Consider the following 18,288-nt stretch of genomic DNA (forward strand, 5'->3'; position numbering starts at 1 on the left):
TAGTCATGTTTGTTAATGATTTATTTATATTTAGAGTCATTAATTACCTGATGAATAACTTACTTCATTATTAGTTTTCAGCTGGTTTGAAATGTCAGATGAAGTATTATCTGTAGATGTTAGAGCAGCATAATCGTCGTCAGACGCAACACTGTCATACAAAGGTTCATCGTCAGACACTTGCGATCCATGCTTACCAAGTTGCTCTTTACGAAGCATAGATACTGCGGGATCTAAAAAAAGTACAGAAGATATAAAAATATAATAAATGATGTATAAAGTAACTCTCATAAAATAATTGCGTTAGTAAATTTGGTATTATTACTTTGAAGTGCATTGTTAGCAAGCGTATGTCTCCGACCTGCTTCAATCAGTAAATCTACGATAAGAGTGGTGAATTCCTTCAGCGTGAATCTCGCTAATTTTTGTCTCCCTTGATTTCTAGTAGATGACAATTGTGGATTAACTGGCAGAAATGGAACAGTACATTTCTCCGGGAAAGATGCGGTTGAAAACCAAACTATGCATAAAATATGAAAATCTACTTGTCTGAGCATATTTCATATGTTTCAGTTATTGTTTAGATACCTTGTACAACATATTTTTGCTAATATGATAATTAAATTTTTACTGAGGTTTAAATGTTTACTCACCCTTCCAAAGGAATAGCACGACAAAGAAATGTATCATTAATTATCTAAATTAGTAACAAAACTCATGCTCTCTATTCGCAATTATAGCATATTTAATCAAATTTATAATAATTTATAATAAATAAAAGAAAAGCGATACTCACTGGCTTCTGTTTCCCGGCGATCCACCTCATCGTAAATGTCCATAGCTAACTCCTCTAGCAAATGATTTGGTAAACTAAAAAAAAAAAAAATTTTTATGAGAACATAGAATAAAAATAAATAATAAAACATATGAATGTCTATATACTGTTTGTAATCTGTTTCTTCCTTCCAGAACTAATTCATTTTTATTCAAAAAAGAAGATAAATCAGAGCTAATGAGATGTTGATCTCTTCGATGATTTGGCTTACGAGAGCATATATGATATGTCAATCTATCTGTTACTTCATACATACATTCAATTATACGTTCAGATAAATCCATATGCCCTGCCATTCTGAAATGGTAGAAAGGATGCAAAGGATTAAAATAAATATTGAAATATTCTCCATAGGTGATAATATTATTTATACTTACTTGGCAATATCAGCAGCTGTTTGTCCATTTAAATCAACTACACTTGGATTTGCACCATTAACTACTAAAAGTTCTACTTGGAGAACTTGTCCAGCACGAGCTGCCACGTGTAAGGGTGTGGTTCCTTTCTCCTATATACAAACATGTATAATTTAATAAAAGCATCTTCTCACAATACAGCAATTATACAATATGTAATACATTGGTGTGTATTACATATATATTATATAAATTATTATTATAAGATATACCTTGTAAAAATAATTGGGGTTAGCTCCCTGTGCCAACAGTCTTAATGAAGTTTCTAAATTACTTGTACGAACGCTACTATGTAACTGTCTATCGAGTTCCTCCTCAGTACAACATTCTTCCTTACTTGGCCGTAATATGAAAGCTAAGTGTTGATGTTTAGCCTTAATAAAATCTGCTTTTACTGGACTATAAGCAATAAATAAAGTAAGAAATAATTATACACATACGAGAAAATACACAAAAATCTTGTCCCTATATTATTCAGAATAAATTTTAATCTACAACACTAACAAATAACTAACAATTTCTATTTAAATCTGATTCATTCCAAAAATCATCAATAAGTATCTGAAAATTATATATTCAGCAATAAAAGTTGTGTATTGTACAAAATGAAATACTAACTGTAAAGGATCCTTGGGCTGTGGTTTTCGTCTATTAATCTTGGAATTGCTGGGATCTAGCAAGGAATGTTCCCAAATACTGTTGGCTCCGTTATCACTCAATGTATGCACCATCTGAATATTTAGTTATTTTAGTTATTTTGAAGTTATTTTAGTTATTTTCAGTTATTTTAAAAATGATAAACATGTGAAAATTTCAATAAGAGAGCATCTCTCTATATAACAATAGTTACTGCATACTAACATTCAATAGATATGCATTCCAAACGCTCTTGTGTAACGACTTGATATGTGACACATGACGCCCTAAACTACGATGAATACCACAACAATCATCACATAATAAAATAGCTCTATTTATTGATGCCCATCCTGGCTCTGAAATAGCATAATAATAGAAACCGATGATAATTAAATGAGAGCTTTTTTTTTGCAAACTTATAATATATAAAGAAAAATTTAAGTTGATCTTAATTGCATTGATCAGAATTCTGAAAGTAAATTACAAGACATGTGTATTCGCCTCATGTTTATCTAATTATGTTGTAAGAAAAGAATGACGCGATCCCACTGAAGCCATACGTGGCCGAGCACAGCCGAGTCATTGTAACAAGAATGATTGAAAAGATGATGTTGCACTCACCAAGTGTCCCGCAGTCAGCACACAGGTCTGTACTCGTTCTGTGTTTAGGACGCGCCATACTAGACTTTCGATCGATGGCAATCACTCCTGTACATACATTACAGTGTATTGTGCTCTATCTCGATTGTGCGATTTGAAACGGTGAAGATAGACAGAGACGAAGACAAGAATAACAATTTGAAGTAAAGAGAAATAAAAATGTGAGACAGATCGTTTCATCACGCTTTTAATACCATTTAATACTACATACTAGTCCTACTACCATGGTTGCTTAGAATCCCTAGAAAAACAGAATCTAGCCAGTATAAAGATATACACTATATACATATATAGTAGGGACAAGATCCCGGTTTCCATTCGCCGCGCATATTTCCTTGCGCATTATTAGCGGCCATATTTTTGGTGACACCAATCCCCATCAAAGTAGAGAACCCACAGTTTCTCCATTACTGCAATTGCGCCGCGATATAATCGATCATATCGCTGAGCTTGCTTAGCGACGAAATGTTACCTGAATATGAATATCTACCTTCTGTACTGATTACAGCAATTAATTTTATGAAACAACGTGACTGTGCGTGGATGTATTTTGAAGTTATTTTAGTTATTTTCAGTTATTTTAAAAATGATAAACATGTGAAAATTTCAATAAGAGAGCATCTCTCTATATAACAATAGTTACTGCATACTAACATTCAATAGATATGCATCTAAAATGAAGAATTCTAAAAAGGTAAGATTTTTTATCTCCTTTTTTTATGAGTGTAGGCGGTGATTCTTACGCATATATTATTAAATTCATGATTTTTTTATTACATAAATGTTCCATAAATAAATATGCATACTTGTAAAGCTATAATATTCTATATATTACAGAAAAATTACAATTTTTTTTCTGCGATTATCATCTCTTGATAATCAAATCTTTGACGATAATACTGAAATCACAATTTTAAAGAAAAATCGAGTATTATTGAGTTATAAATACGTCTACTAATTACGTCTACTAATAAATCACAAAAAATTAGTACGATATCATCAGTTTTAACTCTTAATTACTTTAATAGTCACAAAGACGCGAACTCCCGTAAGGATGTCGCTTTTTAATAATATCTCGTCGGTGTTATTATCCTTATACCTTACTGTAGTATACTGACCATGCCCTCAAGATTGCGTTCAAAAATTCAACTCTGTCAACTTGAATGTTATTTTATTCTTGTTGATCACCGAATATTGAATAAAGATAAAAGATACTCGGGAATATGTTCTTAGTGCTTGCAATTTAGGGACTCCGCACAAAAGGAACAGGGAACAGAGAACAAAGAAAATAAGAATTTCAACCTATCAGAAACTGTGTACATGAATGTCCACAATACATGATTTCTGATAGGTTGAAATTTTTATTCTCTGTTCTCTGTTCCTTTTATTGTGCGGAGCTTCTTATACTTTCATACTTACAGCATAGTATAAGTACATACAGTATGGACACTAAGAATCGGCACCTTTGATGTAGTGAGTTTCAGATCACATGACTCGCCGCCATATTGTGGATTGGAAAGGCGCTTATAAAGAGTTTTTATAAAGCTGAAGAATGATTTTTCTAAAAAAAAAGGCATAATAGTGTCGTAAAAATTGTTTATCACGAGTTAGTTTTAAATCAGAATGTATAACAATATAATGTTAACAAATATAAAAATAATATTCACATTAATAATAATAATAATAATATTAAAGTAATAAATAAATTAAAATAATTGATTAAATATTAGGTGTACAACTTTGCTTCCGCCATTTTTTTTCCGAAATTCGAGGCTTTATTGTAAAAAACTGGTTATACATTTATGATTCAAAGTATTGTCCATCGCTGGCCACTACTTTCTCCCATGTTTCGGGTAGCATACGAATCCCGCGTCGAAAAAACTGATCATCTTTTGAGGCTATCCACGAATCGATCCAATTTTTTATTTCTTCATAAGACCGGAAGTGCTGGTCAGCCAGGCCGTGTGCCATTGATCGAAACACATGATAGTCAGAGGGAACAACGTCTGGAGAATACGACAGGTGGGGTAGGACTTCCCATTTCAACGTTTCCAAGTATGTCTTGACCACTTTCGCAACATGGGGTCGAGCATTGTCATGCTGCAAAATCACTTTATCGTGTCTCTCGTTGTATTGCGGCCGTTTGTCTTTCAATGCTCGGCTCAAACGCATCAATTGCGTTCGATACCGATCGCCTGTGATTGTTTCAGTCGGTTTTTCAGACAGTTCATAATACACTACGCGAGCTGGTCCCACCAAATACAAAGCATGACCTTGGAGCCGTGAATATTCGGTTTGGCTGTCGACGTGGAAGCATGGCCGGGAACTCCCCATGATTTTCTGCGCTTGGGATTATCGTAATGAACCCATTTTTCGTCCCCAGTCACAATGCGATGCAGAAATCCCTTCCGTCTTTGTCTTTCAAGCAGCTGTTCACAAGCAAACAAACGCCGTTCAACATCTCTCGGCTTCAATTCGTGCGGCACCCAATTTCCTTGCTTCTGAATCATTCCCATGGCTTTGAAGCGTTTTGAAATGGCTTGTTGAGTCACTCCCAATGATCGTGCCAATTTTTCTTGATTTTGACACGAGTCTTGCTCAAGTAATGCCTCCAATTGTGCACCTTCTCTCTTCCACCGCTATGCCGGTCTTCGACGTCAAAATCATCGTTCTTGAAGCGTTGAAACCACTCATGACACGTTCTTTCACTAATAGCGGCCTCACCATATTTGAGAGCATTCGATGAGCCTCAGCCGCAGATTTCTTCATATTGAAGCAAAAAATTAAAACCTCCTGCAAATGACGAGAATTTGTCTCGTAAACTGACATTTTCAATCGAGAATAACTTTATGATGCAGACACAAATCGACTAATGTTTCTATGGGGTTACGTTGACAGATGTCCAAGTTTATTGTATGACGTCTATGATCTATTTATTTCGATCACTTACCGTTAAAGCCATCTATAGGAAAACGGCGGAAGCAAAGTTGTACACCTAATAATATGAAAATTGTAATTAAATGAAGTTGTAATTTAATAATATACGTACATAAATGCATACTTTATTACGAAAATACTTTATCGTATACAAATATAACAGTCTACACAATATAACGTCCGAAAAAATTTGTGTTTTAATTTTATTAATCCTTTGCCCTACTTAAAAAATTTTTTAAAAATTAAACTTTGTACAAACGACGTATCACGACTCTCACTTGTAATATTCATGTTTGGCCTGATTTCCTTACTACAAATCTCATACAATATTGTAGGCGAAAGGATTAATTATATTTTGTGGGAAGGAGATCTAGCTAACCTAACTCTAACCTAACCTAACCTAACCTAACTTAATTTGCAATTTCAACTTGAAAGCAACCACATTCCTGGTTGGAAATCAACGCATGTGCACTAAAAATTGAGGACATAAAAAATTCAGTGTCCATACCATAGACTTATAAAATAGATGGAGCGTTTATACGAGAGAAGCTGAAGACAACATTGAAGGACAGCTCTACTGCAGACATAATTGCTTCTCTCTTTTATAGTGAGCAGTGGGGGGAATCAATCAGCTTGATCGTAAGGCCACAACTCTCTTCGTTGCTCTCGGCCACTTCCCAGCTTGCCGCGGTGATCAATCAATTCACATCATTAGAAAAAAAGAGAACTATCCCTAATTATTACACTCCCTAATTATTTCTTTTTCTTTGTATCAAGTCTGCAGCTTCTCTCTGAATGCTCCGTCTATCTTATAAGTATATGTCCATACTGTATGTACTTATACTGTGATATATAATAAGTATAAAAAATGAATGAAAGATGTCACTACTACTGCATTTTATTATTTTAAATAGTTTTATCAGTAATACACACAGCTCCAGCATTAAAGACGGCCGGGAAAATTTTCGTGACTATATATATATATATATAATAATATATATTAATATAATATATATTAATATAATATATATTAACTATATATATTAATAATATAGCACTTATCATAGAACAAGAGAATCAATTCTATATCTTGAAACGAGATGAAAATTATAAAAATGAACGAATTTACTAAAATACTGATAATTTCATTGATCAACACCTAGTAAATTTGTTCACTTGTAATTTTCATCTTGTTTGAAAATATAGAATCGACCCTAAGGTCGGAATGGATTCCGATCGAAATTATTCAATTATTCTCTAGATTTCTATTGCATTTTTTAGGGAAAAATCAGAATTCCGATCGGAATTCATTCCGACATATTCCATGATAGGTACTTATAAGTCCGTTTTTTTTTGCTATACTCTGCACTCTCTGAAGTAGTATACACGATGCAATAAGTTGAAATGAAACAAATGAAGAAAGGTTCAATTGTGCACTGTAGCAATTGCTCACTACCAATCACAGTGACTTCTACCTAGAAAGTTTTTTATTTTTTTTCTAGCGCTATGATTGACTTGTGTATAATTGAATCGTGGGCAATTACAAGCTTCTCAAACAAATGTATATTTGACAATAAAAAACAAACTTAAGGGAACCCTAAATCAACAGGAATTACCAACAATTGCAGATTGCTAATTTATCTGAATTGACTTTATAGATAACCAAATCCTTTTACACAATAAAGTACGCACAAAAAAAGAACATCGGTCACACTAAATTTGACGAGAAAATCGGGGAAAAAATTAAAAGTTCACTTTATTTCAGCTCTCACAGCATCTCAGGTTATAATTTCTTTAGTGCAGAAATTCTGTAAGTCGTACTAGTATTCCTAGAATACAGAGTTCGACAATCTCGTAAAGCTCTTTTTATTGGATCAGAAGTCAGACCCCCTGAAAATGGCGGAACCAATCACCACACAAGTCTTTCACAATTTTTTGGGAAGATAATGCATTGTATTACCTGTCTTCCATGAATTAGAACATTTTATTACGCAACTGTACGACATTCTGTATCCTGTAAATACAGAGAATTATTGTCATAGTACTTTTATACTCATAAATACTACTCATACTACTATTCTACTTTCTATATTTATAACTTTCTATATTTATTTTTTGTTACAGAATTTTATGAAACATTTTATGCGCATTTTTCTCACCGTATAATTTCGGTATTTTGTTTTTCTTATAATATTATAGTATTTTGCTTTATTTATTTATTTATACTCTTTATAATCTCTGTGTCGGACTTATTCTCTCTCGTTTTTATTGCACTAGTGCAAATATGCGACAGAAACGCGCAGATAGGACCATTTTTGGGATCAATTGCTGGACTCTACGTATTCTAGGAACACTAATTGGACTACTTATCATTTAATGATGGAAAAGGATTCTTTAATCTAAAGACAATTAGAAAAATACTTGTTTGAAAAAATTGATAAAAACAAATTTACTTTAGAATCCTCTTAATTAATAAAAAGCGTCACACTTTACCATCATTTCTACACGAAAAATTTCCGAATTGGATTTATGCATTGCAAAATTGTTATTACATAAATTAAAGTATGCACAAAGGACTTCAGCTGCATTAGATTTCACGAAAAAATTGAAAAAAAGTTAAAAAAGAAAAAGTTGCTATGAATAGCCAGATAATATAATACATTGATACATTGCAAAAATTAATATCATCTCAATCAATTTGACTCGTAGCCATTTTTCAATATTGGTTTTTAAATTTTATAAACCTTATTAATAATAGACATAAATTTATCTCATTTTAAGTTCAAAATGGAGATTTCAAGCAACGCAAACAGACTTATGGCAAAATTATATTTTTTCTTTACAGTTAGAGTGGAAATAAAAAACAGACTTCATATACCATAAAATTCACAGTTTCTGACAGATTGAATTTTTATTCTGTTCTCTATTCCTTTCTTGGAAATTAATAAGAGTCAAAAATAGAGAATAAAATCTTTTTTTAAAAAATTATCAAAGATTTCTTTTACCATTAACAATATCGCACAATATTGCATTGCATAAAATATTTATTGTGTGTGAAAGTAACAATAATTACGATTACAGTTATAATAAATTATGGTATAATGGTAGATAATGGTGGAAAAGGATTTTGTTTCGATATAACTAATTTTTTATGCTGATAAGATATGTAACCTTTAATCTTGCCTTCATATATTAAATTGGCAAGAAGACATTCTGTTTCATCCATATCTATATCCTCCATTCCATACATCTGTAATGCCACAAGTAAGCTCAGCACTGGTATTTGATGTGTATTTAATGCCAAGTACACTTTCTTAAATAAATTTCTATAAGCGATCAGTTTGAGTTTTTCCACGATTAGATATATGCCTGCGTCAATAAAAAAAGTTTCATGTTTTGCCATTACTCCTTCTAAAGAACGTAAATCTCCTTTCCTTACAGATTCCATCAATTCCCAAAATTCCATTAAATTATATTTCTCTAAGAGATGTTGCTTGGGCATATATCCCAGTAGCATCTTGACAGGTATAAGATAAGTCAAGATCAATCTCTTATTTTTTGAGCATTGTATGTGACAATGTTCAAATGCATAAGTCAGATATTCATCGGCTAAAACAATTTGATAGAGTATTTCTCTAATATTATTTAAGTAAAAGTAATCAATCACTATACAATCACTATAGTTTGCAGGAAGCAAAATAGAAAAGTATATTTACCAATCTTATAATCGCTGTCAAACATGGCTTTCCGGCCAACGAAAAACTTATAAGTAATTTGTTGCGCTAATGCAAAGTGATCTTTATAAGGGGATGATTCTATAGCCCGTATCAAAGGTCTGCACAAATGTAATTTATTAATTCTGAAATAAACTTTCAGTAATTGATTAATTAAGGCTAGCATTCCCCATCGTTTCGTGTCTTCTTCTGAACTTCTACTGTCAGCCGCACAAACTCGAAAACAGGCCATCAAGCATTCAGCACATTTCTCCAGGACTTCACCAGGCTTTACATTTTTATTGTTTTTAGAATTTTCTGCACCTATTGCCAATAGTCTTAGTTCCAAACACATTACATTCATTACTGGTAACATCCAATTTTCTTCTTTCTGCATTTGTAGAATCTTTGCAAGATACTGTACAGCAGAGCTTTGATAATTGTACATAGCTAAAGGATCGTTCTTGTTCATAGCAGATACAGCTCTATGAAGAACAAAAAATTGTTTGCACACAGTGTAACATAACAACATTTGAATAAGTTATAAAAAAGAAATGTATTTTACTTTAAGTGACAAAGTACCAAGTCGTCTAATGGTGTAGATATATGTTCCATGGCTTTGTTTATGGCAGTTTCTGATCCTATTTGAGGTATTGAAACATGACTATGTCGCAAAGACAAGAGATCCTATGACAAAAAATTAACATTCGCATAATTGATCCTAGAGTAATTACACAGTTTAATACAATCATCTCAAAAATTAATAAAATTAGACTTATTCCATGCGTTTTTGCATAAAATGAAAGAAATAAACGTCGCTCTTCTTCGCGAACCGAGATATTAAGCATTAAAGTTGACGACTATTGAGAGTAATTATTTAGAATAGCCCCTTCTCCCCCCTCTCCCACCTCAACCTAAAATCTTAATAAAGATATACTCAAAATATATACAAAAATATACTACTTGATGCGTTTTCACTCAAAATGAAAGAATGAGCAAAAAAATGCGGCGATCGGTCTTGTGAATCGAGTTATTAAGAGACTTTAGGGATTAAGACTTTTAGAGATAAGACTTTTAGAGATTAAGATATCTGTCATTCCGACTCAATATAGCACTATGTATGCGTTCTACTTCAATTACACGAATTCACTGCTTTAAAAACATAAATTCTCTGCTTCACAAATACAAATTCACTGTTTTAAAGACAAAAATTTACCGCTTCAAAAACACAAATTCACTGCAAAAAATTTGTGTGCTTAAAGCAGTGAATTTTTGTTCATAAAACAGTGAATTTATTTTTTAAAAGACGTGAATTTTATGTTTTTAAAGCAATAAATTTATTTTTAAAGTAGTGAATTTGTGTCTGTGAAGCAGAGAATTTGTGTAATTAATGTAAAATGTATAAGTAATGCTGTATCAAGTTGGGAGAACAAGAATCTTAATCTCTAAAGTCTCCAACTTTAATGTTCAATATCTCTGTTCGCGAAGCAGAGTGACGCTTATTTTTGTCTTTCATTTTATGCAAAAACGCAATGAATAAGCTGAATTTTATTGATTTTTGAGGTAATTGTACTAAAGTGCATAATTCAATCCTAGATGAAAATATTCATGCATTATTTACCGCCAATCCTTCTCCATCCTGATTAAGCCATACTCGCCGAATCTGCAAAATAAACAAGACGAAAAATTATTTTACAGTAATACATTACTGTATTGGTATTCATCATTCAACTTTACACCACACCTGCATTGCATAAGAATCCATTTTAATTGTAATTAAAATATAAATAATAAATCTTTGCGGATAAATAAATTTTCAATCAAATGATAGATTTTATTTTGGAGATATTAGAGTTCTAGAAGAGTTCTCTCTTTTGTCAGAGAGAGAAACGCGACTGACTTATGTCAGTATCGCAAAAGAACTAAAAAGTACTAAAAAAGTGAAGTAAATTGCAGCGAAATCTCACTGGCGAAAATTCCCCATTAAGTTCCCGATTCGTGCGAAAATGCGAAACTAGCGAAGCTTCGCTTAGGGTGTCGTCATATGAAGCGTAATCTGGACTGCGTTCAGGAATTAAGCCTAGATAATTCTAGGATGCATTTTTGCTATAATATACGTAATCTATAGAGTTATTTAGGCGTAATTTGCAACTCTGCGTTCACCCTTAGGGTGAAATCACATGGTACAGAAAACGATTGCGGAATAGAGAATGCGTCATAAAAGCAATCAATCAGTATTATTTTGCATTATTCCAAATTGCACTAATTAGTTGTTTCAATGACATATTCTCTATTCCCTTTTCCGCACTGTGTGATTTTACTCTAAGAGTTAAATTACATGGTCCGGAATAGGAATACAAGGGATCGATTCTGGATATCTTCAAACAAGATGAAAATTACAAAAGCGAGCAAATTTACTAGGTATGAATTATATTGACCAATGAAATAATTAGTATTTCAGTAAATTCGCTCACTTTTATAATTTTCACCTCGTTTCAGGATATAGAATCGATCTCCATAATGCGTCATTAAAACAATCAATTAGCACTTTTTCATTACGCAAGTTTGTGTTCACATGATGTTAAAGATCTATCCAGCATGAATATAATTTAAAAACAACTTACTTGTTAATAATTTACTTATGTTAATAATTTGATAATAATTTACTTATTAAAATGAAATATAATTTTTCAAATGTAAAAAAATTATAAAAATAATTATCACTGTTGTATAATAGTATTTAATGTTTTACAATTAAATTATTTACAATCTCATAACAATTTTTTTTAACTGCTTTAACGCATTTATTATCGATGTGAACATAAACATACAAAATTGGCGTAATGGAAAAGTTCGAAAACGGGCACATTGAAATCGCAATCGTAATGCATCATTGTTTTTTTTATCTTGGTATCTACATTTATGCATTCAGATTTTGTCATTTTGCTTCATTTAACTCGACATTATGCAATTCCATCATATCAATCAGCATCAAATTATTTTAACTTCTCAAAATACAACGGTTTATTACAAGAACAATGACAACATCAAATGCGGAATAGCGCTGAATGGTTGTTTCAATGACACATTCTCTATTCTACAGTCCTATTCCGCACTGTGTGATTTCACTCTAAGCATAACCTGCAGTTCTAGTAATATTATATTCTAGTTATATTTTATTTACTAGAATACGCCATTCTGAAAGGGATTCATATTGAGTGTATTTCGCGGAAGATTAGAGAAATGCGACCAATTGCCGATCAAAATTTCTATTGTACATTCTAACAGAAATGCTAAACAAATTTATGATTGGTTTTCGTAACCTACGCATCTCAAAAAGCATTCTCTCTGGGAAACCGGCATCTTTCCATTTCATACATATGAGCAGATGATCGAATGAATTGTTATAATTAGAAAGTCTTGTGAGACCACTCTTAGGCTTATTCGATGCGTTTTTATATGAAACGAAAGAATCTGGCAAAAAAATGCGTCGCTGTGATTCGAGATATTAAGCATTAAAATTGATGACTATTGAAGTTAGGAAATCTATTATAGGCAAAATGAGGTCTATCATTGTGTATCATTCCACATGAGTTTCGACTTTCCACCTGATGCAAAGAGATGTACGACTTCTATAATTGTACTGTTGTCGAAAAAATCGAAATCCATTTTTTCAGACAGAATAAGCTAAAATGAGCCAGAAATTGGATTCGACGCATGGTAGTTTCATCCATGGTAGAAGAATAGGTAAGGTATTTCATTACATATAATGACAGAAAAGTACTAGAACAACCAATCAGAAATATGTCCGCTAAAAATTTAGCGTTAAATTCAAATGCAGTTAGTAAAAATATATAACAATTGTAAAAACAAAATTAAATTTGAAAAAATATAGAAGCTCGGAATAAGGAATAAAATAATAGAATATGAAATAAAATAATGTTAATAAAATTAATGACAATAATGTTAATAAATGTAATAATGTTAATAAATGTAATTTGATATTTAAGATCAAGACTAAAATTTATTATTTATTATAACATGCTATTATAATAAATAAACACATTTTCACAAATATATATTATTTTATTAGATTTCTATTAACATTTTTTATTACATATTTTATGCATTTTATTACTTTTTTTTCTTAATAAATTATTTTCTATTATACGATATCGTCATTTTTTATTCGTAGTGTATATATGTTCTGGTACGGACAAAACATGCAATTGCTTCTTCTGGAAACATATCATTGGTTTTATTACAAACGATAATAGTTAATTTATCAAAAATTTTGCATTTGCTGTTAAAAAAATTTCCATGAAATTTTTCAAATTCTTGATCCATAGTTTTAGCTACATTTAAAAATTCCGTAGATGGATACATGCAATTGCCTGTTGATAATTTGTAGGTCCAGTCATTAAATGGACTGGGTAAGCTTTTTGTAGGAAATCCTAAATTTTGAAATTGGTTTCGGAATTTACGTGCAACATATCCGGCTATATATATGAATGCATTTGACTTTATCTCTTGAGAAGTAATTAATCTATTATCTCGAAATCTTTTATTAATTTAATTTCATCGGGATTAAGATTATAATTACTTAAATTTAACACTAAAAAGGAAAGAAATGTATATGTAATTACGTATGTATATACTCATCGACTAAACAATCGTAACAGATTTTTTTCAGAATATAGCCAACTCACCGAAGGATTGGTTTTTACGAATCTATAAATAAGAACGCTTGGTGAGCAGACTGCATTCCGAAATCCATTTAAAAAATGGTATTGCAACCTTTTAATCGTTAAGTGTATACAGAATATATCAAAAGTCTGAAAATGAAATCGAATATCTTAAAAGCAAAGCATTTGTAAGGTTTAAGAGGATCTATTTACTGATAACATAGCACTGATATGATCATCTTAACTACAATTAATTAATTTCCATGTAAAATACTTAATAATAATAATAATTAATGAAGAATGTTTTAATTTTTGCTACCTTGTTCAGTTTCTCCTTATATTTTTCTATTTTTTTCCATTCTTTATACAAGGATTTATACAGGATTGAATAAGTTAATATTTTTTTTTAACTGAATAAAGTTGAAGTTAATGGCTTTACAAAATTAATAAAGTTAAATTAAAAGTTGAAGAATTAAAAAATTAACTTAATGCAAATTAAATCAATATTGAATTAATTTAAAAAAAAAGTTAATTTTGAAAAAAATTATTTTTTAAGTCAAAATGTCCTAAGTTTTCTTAAAATGAGATTAAATAATTACAATATAGATTATTAAATAAATTAAATTTAAAATTTTTTTATTCATATGTGATACATTTGGACGCTGATGTGTTTAAAGTGCATGAGCGTTAATGGTTTCGGTACACCAGCGCGATTTGCGATTTACAGATATATAGTCAGATAGGGTTTTAGATACTTTTTTTTACTTTTTAATAAGTCTTAAACCATAAGAAATTGACCAATTACAATCGATTGCGAAAAGAATATTTGACTTGTAATTGGTCAATTTCTTATGACTTAAGGCTTAAAACTATTAGATCCGGACTAAGGCTTATAACATAAGGCATAACCGCATAAACCAATCAGAGGGCTATTAGCATCTTAAGAAATTAGAAATACTTAAGATGATCTTAAAATATAAACAGATTACGAATATGCGCCCTTAGTCTTATTATATCTTATTATTTTTCTAAGATATTTAAAAGAGAATAAAAAAATTTTTTAATTTAAAAAAAAGTAAAAAGTTGAAAATAACTTAGTTTAAAATTTAATGCATTTAAAATTAACTAGTTAATTAACTAAGTTAAATTAAAAGTTATTAACTTTTTTTTAACTTTTAACTACCCAAGTTACTAGTTACTACCCAACTCTGGATTTATAATATCTTGTTCTAAGTATTGAATGGCATAAACATTGCTTCTTCTTCGATTATGTTTTCATTTTCTAAGAGAAACTCGGAAATGTCAAGATTAATAAGATCTGGATTATTTATAACTTTTATATCAATAAGTGTAGCACAGTTATTGTCTCCTTCGGTATTTTCTTCTGCCGAAAGCAAGAGAAAATCCATTCCTGAATCCTTTTCCAAGATATACCACTTTAAATGATGTTTTAATTGAACAGGTGTAGGATGATCGCATCTTCCTCTCATAGATCTCAAGTAAGAAAAAAAATTTTCCAGGATATCTTGGTTCAATCTTTAATCCTTGTTAATAAATATTTTACAGCAAATGCTTCCGATGAGTAGAAATGAGAGTTGGACAAAGAAAAGGTTTATTATGTTATACAACATATGTATTCATATGTTGTAAATATGTAAACATTTTTTGCAAAGATTTGTTGCATAATAAAATTCTCTTCTGGAATTGTAATAAACCTTTCCTTTGTCCAACTCTCATTTCTTTGATAAATATATTCATGTCATTAATTACTTTATCTTGTTTTTCTAAATTTATTCCGTGCGACGTACTATTATGTTGATATTTCAAATTGCTATTAAATACATCAAATCACTTATTGAATAAATTCAAAATTTCAGAGGTTTGTTTCTATTGTAGATTTGACTAATAAATTATTCTCTCCACACCATTGTAAAGTCAATGCATTTATATTTGAGAAGACTTGGGCTGCCATTTTGACGTTTTAACATTTTATTCCTTTCTTTTCTTTTCTTTTTGTTTTTTTTTCCTTTCTTTTCTTCTAGCATGGTTCCATTATAGATTTGTTCGCATCGCATGTTCTAAATTAAGAGAACTCTTGGATCAGGTAAGATGGTGGTTGGAGCAGTTGCATTCATGTGCTTCAATGTTCAGTGACACGAATGGATTTAGGACTTAGGACAAGTGAGCATGTCACCTGATCTAACCTAACCTAATCCGTGAGATCACTCAAATCGGACATGTGCCTCGTTTCGTTTCAGGTATTTTGTGTTACCTCGATTATTTGAAAAGCGTTTTTACAAAATGAATGCATTTTTAATAAATATAAAAATTATAAATTAAAATGTCAAGACTGTTTTTAAAAAACGAGCAAATGTAATTAACTAATAAAATTTGTCTTTTATTTCATTCGTATAACGCTATAAATTTCAAATGTTTCGACTTACAAAGTTATCAGTAATAATAAAGAAAACGTATTTATGTAACCTCATCCAATGTCAACTAACTATGATACATAATAAAAATTATCGCTCTAGGCTAATCTTATTTAGTTATTCCTACGTTAAAGATATTACGGATTGATTATTCTATATAAATTAACATAAGTGAAAAATAAATTCTCATCAATATTGAATTAAATATAATAATTTTTTAATCAGAAATTAACATTTAATTGTACAGAATATAGTAGGATAGTCATTGAAGAAATCCTCATTCGGAATGATGTTACATGAAATTGTTGACTGAACTGATTCTCGATAACAACCGAAGAACCAGGTAAACACAATTTTACAATTATAGACTTTCAAATTTCTGACTTGATACTTATTTCGATCCATAATATCTTAACGCAGGAATAACTAAATAAGATTAGTCTAGAGCGATAATTTTTATTATGTATCATATGTTAGTTCGTTGACATTGGATGGGGTTACATAAATACATTTTCTTTATTATCACTAATGAAGACTTTGTAAGTCGAAACGTTTGAAATTTATCGCATTATACGAAAGTAATAAAAGACGAATTTTATTAGTTAACTACATTTGCTCATTTTTTTTTAAAAAGTCTTGACATTTTAATTTATTATTATTAATTTATATATCATTTACATGAGCCTACTTTTCTATATAAAAGTTATATTTTTATATTATATTATATTTTATTGTATTAATATTACCTTATTTTTATTTTTTTAATTTTTCTAATTTCATTAATTTTATTTATTTTATTTTATTTATTTATTTTACTTTATTTTATTAATATACTATATTGTTATATTATATTTTTATATTTATATAAAAAACGCATTTATTAAATGCGTTTTTATACTAAATGAATCTGAAATACTTTTTTCAATCATTACGCAGGCGTGCGTAATATGCCCCAATCGTATCTTTTGAGACAAATGGAATATGCTTTTAATTGATTTATGGAATATACTCTAACGCAACGCGAACATCTAATTGCCATTAGTCCCGGTGACGCGAACGTATTGGAGCGTGTTGGGCATGTGGAGTGTGCGACAAACTTCATGTTTCGACGTAATAAAATAAAATAACTAGGCAGAAACTGGGGTTCGATTGTGTATTTTGAAATGAGGTGAAAATTACAAGAATGAGCAATGGTACTAGGTATTGGCCAATTAAATTATGAATATTCTAGTGAATTTGTTCATTTTTGTAATTTTCACCTCATTTCAAGATACACAATCGACTCTCTAATGTTCAAGGAATAAATTTACTAGATATCTGATCAATGAAATTATTAGTATTCTAATAAATTCGCTCACTTTTGTCATTTTCACCTCGTTTCAAAATACAGAATCGATTCCCAAGTAAAATAATATGATTGGTCGGTGCAAATTACATTTACGCAAATTACGTCACATATGATGGCATTCTAAGCTCTGTGGGATTTCGGCCTATGAGCGACATTATGAACACATACCTTTAAGTAGAACGCAGCCCACATTCGCATCTGCTCGCATCGCAATATTTTGTAGCTATGAAAATTTCCTAACCTGAATAGTCGATTTTTAGGATTAATATTTCAATTCACGAAGTAAAACGATATTCTTTTTTCTTGTCAAATCTTAATTTTTACGCAAAATCGTATCTATTGACTGCATTTTTATCAAGATTCGAGGTGGATGAGGTATTCTTAATATTGAAAAGGAAAAAGGAAAAATTATAACATCGATGTAATTCACATGATTGAAAATGATTGAAAAAAACAAGAACGATTATGTATGTATACATATTTTCGTAGCAATGGCTATCACTACTGATGAACTGTGATGAACAGTGAAATGAGGTGAAATAGCTAGATAATATATTGGTTAATGGATAAATCATTTCGTTGTAAAACGAATTCAAAGTGGCAGTTGGATTTATGGAAATTGT

General features: G+C 30.6%; 2 protein-coding genes across 2 annotated transcripts in view; both read right to left on the reverse strand.

The window, feature by feature from the left end:
• The window catches only part of LOC105623774 (ARF GTPase-activating protein GIT2), a 9,244-nt gene extending 6,675 nt beyond the window's left edge, over nucleotides 1-2,569 (reverse strand). The window contains exons 1-9 of the mRNA XM_012205151.1: nucleotides 2,512-2,569; nucleotides 2,113-2,246; nucleotides 1,870-1,982; nucleotides 1,464-1,650; nucleotides 1,213-1,343; nucleotides 946-1,132; nucleotides 797-872; nucleotides 326-520; nucleotides 64-233 (exon numbers count right to left, since the gene is read on the reverse strand). Of these exons, the coding sequence (XP_012060541.1) occupies nucleotides 64-233; nucleotides 326-520; nucleotides 797-872; nucleotides 946-1,132; nucleotides 1,213-1,343; nucleotides 1,464-1,650; nucleotides 1,870-1,982; nucleotides 2,113-2,246; nucleotides 2,512-2,569 (1,251 nt within the window). The remainder of the gene's footprint in view (nucleotides 1-63; nucleotides 234-325; nucleotides 521-796; nucleotides 873-945; nucleotides 1,133-1,212; nucleotides 1,344-1,463; nucleotides 1,651-1,869; nucleotides 1,983-2,112; nucleotides 2,247-2,511) is intronic.
• A 6,009-nt stretch (nucleotides 2,570-8,578) lies between these two features.
• Nucleotides 8,579-17,863, reverse strand: LOC105623775 (PCI domain-containing protein 2). Its single transcript, XM_012205152.1, has 5 exons — nucleotides 17,834-17,863; nucleotides 10,822-10,863; nucleotides 9,766-9,887; nucleotides 9,204-9,685; nucleotides 8,579-9,096 (listed from the first exon to the last, which is right to left on the reverse strand). Exons 1-5 carry the CDS (start codon nucleotides 17,861-17,863, stop codon nucleotides 8,579-8,581), a joined length of 1,194 nt encoding a protein of 397 aa, XP_012060542.1.
• Between the last annotated feature and the right edge of the window lie 425 nt (nucleotides 17,864-18,288).

This window comes from Atta cephalotes (assembly GCF_000143395.1).
Source record: "Atta cephalotes unplaced genomic scaffold scaffold00064, whole genome shotgun sequence".
Lineage (NCBI taxonomy): Eukaryota > Metazoa > Arthropoda > Insecta > Hymenoptera > Formicidae > Atta > Atta cephalotes.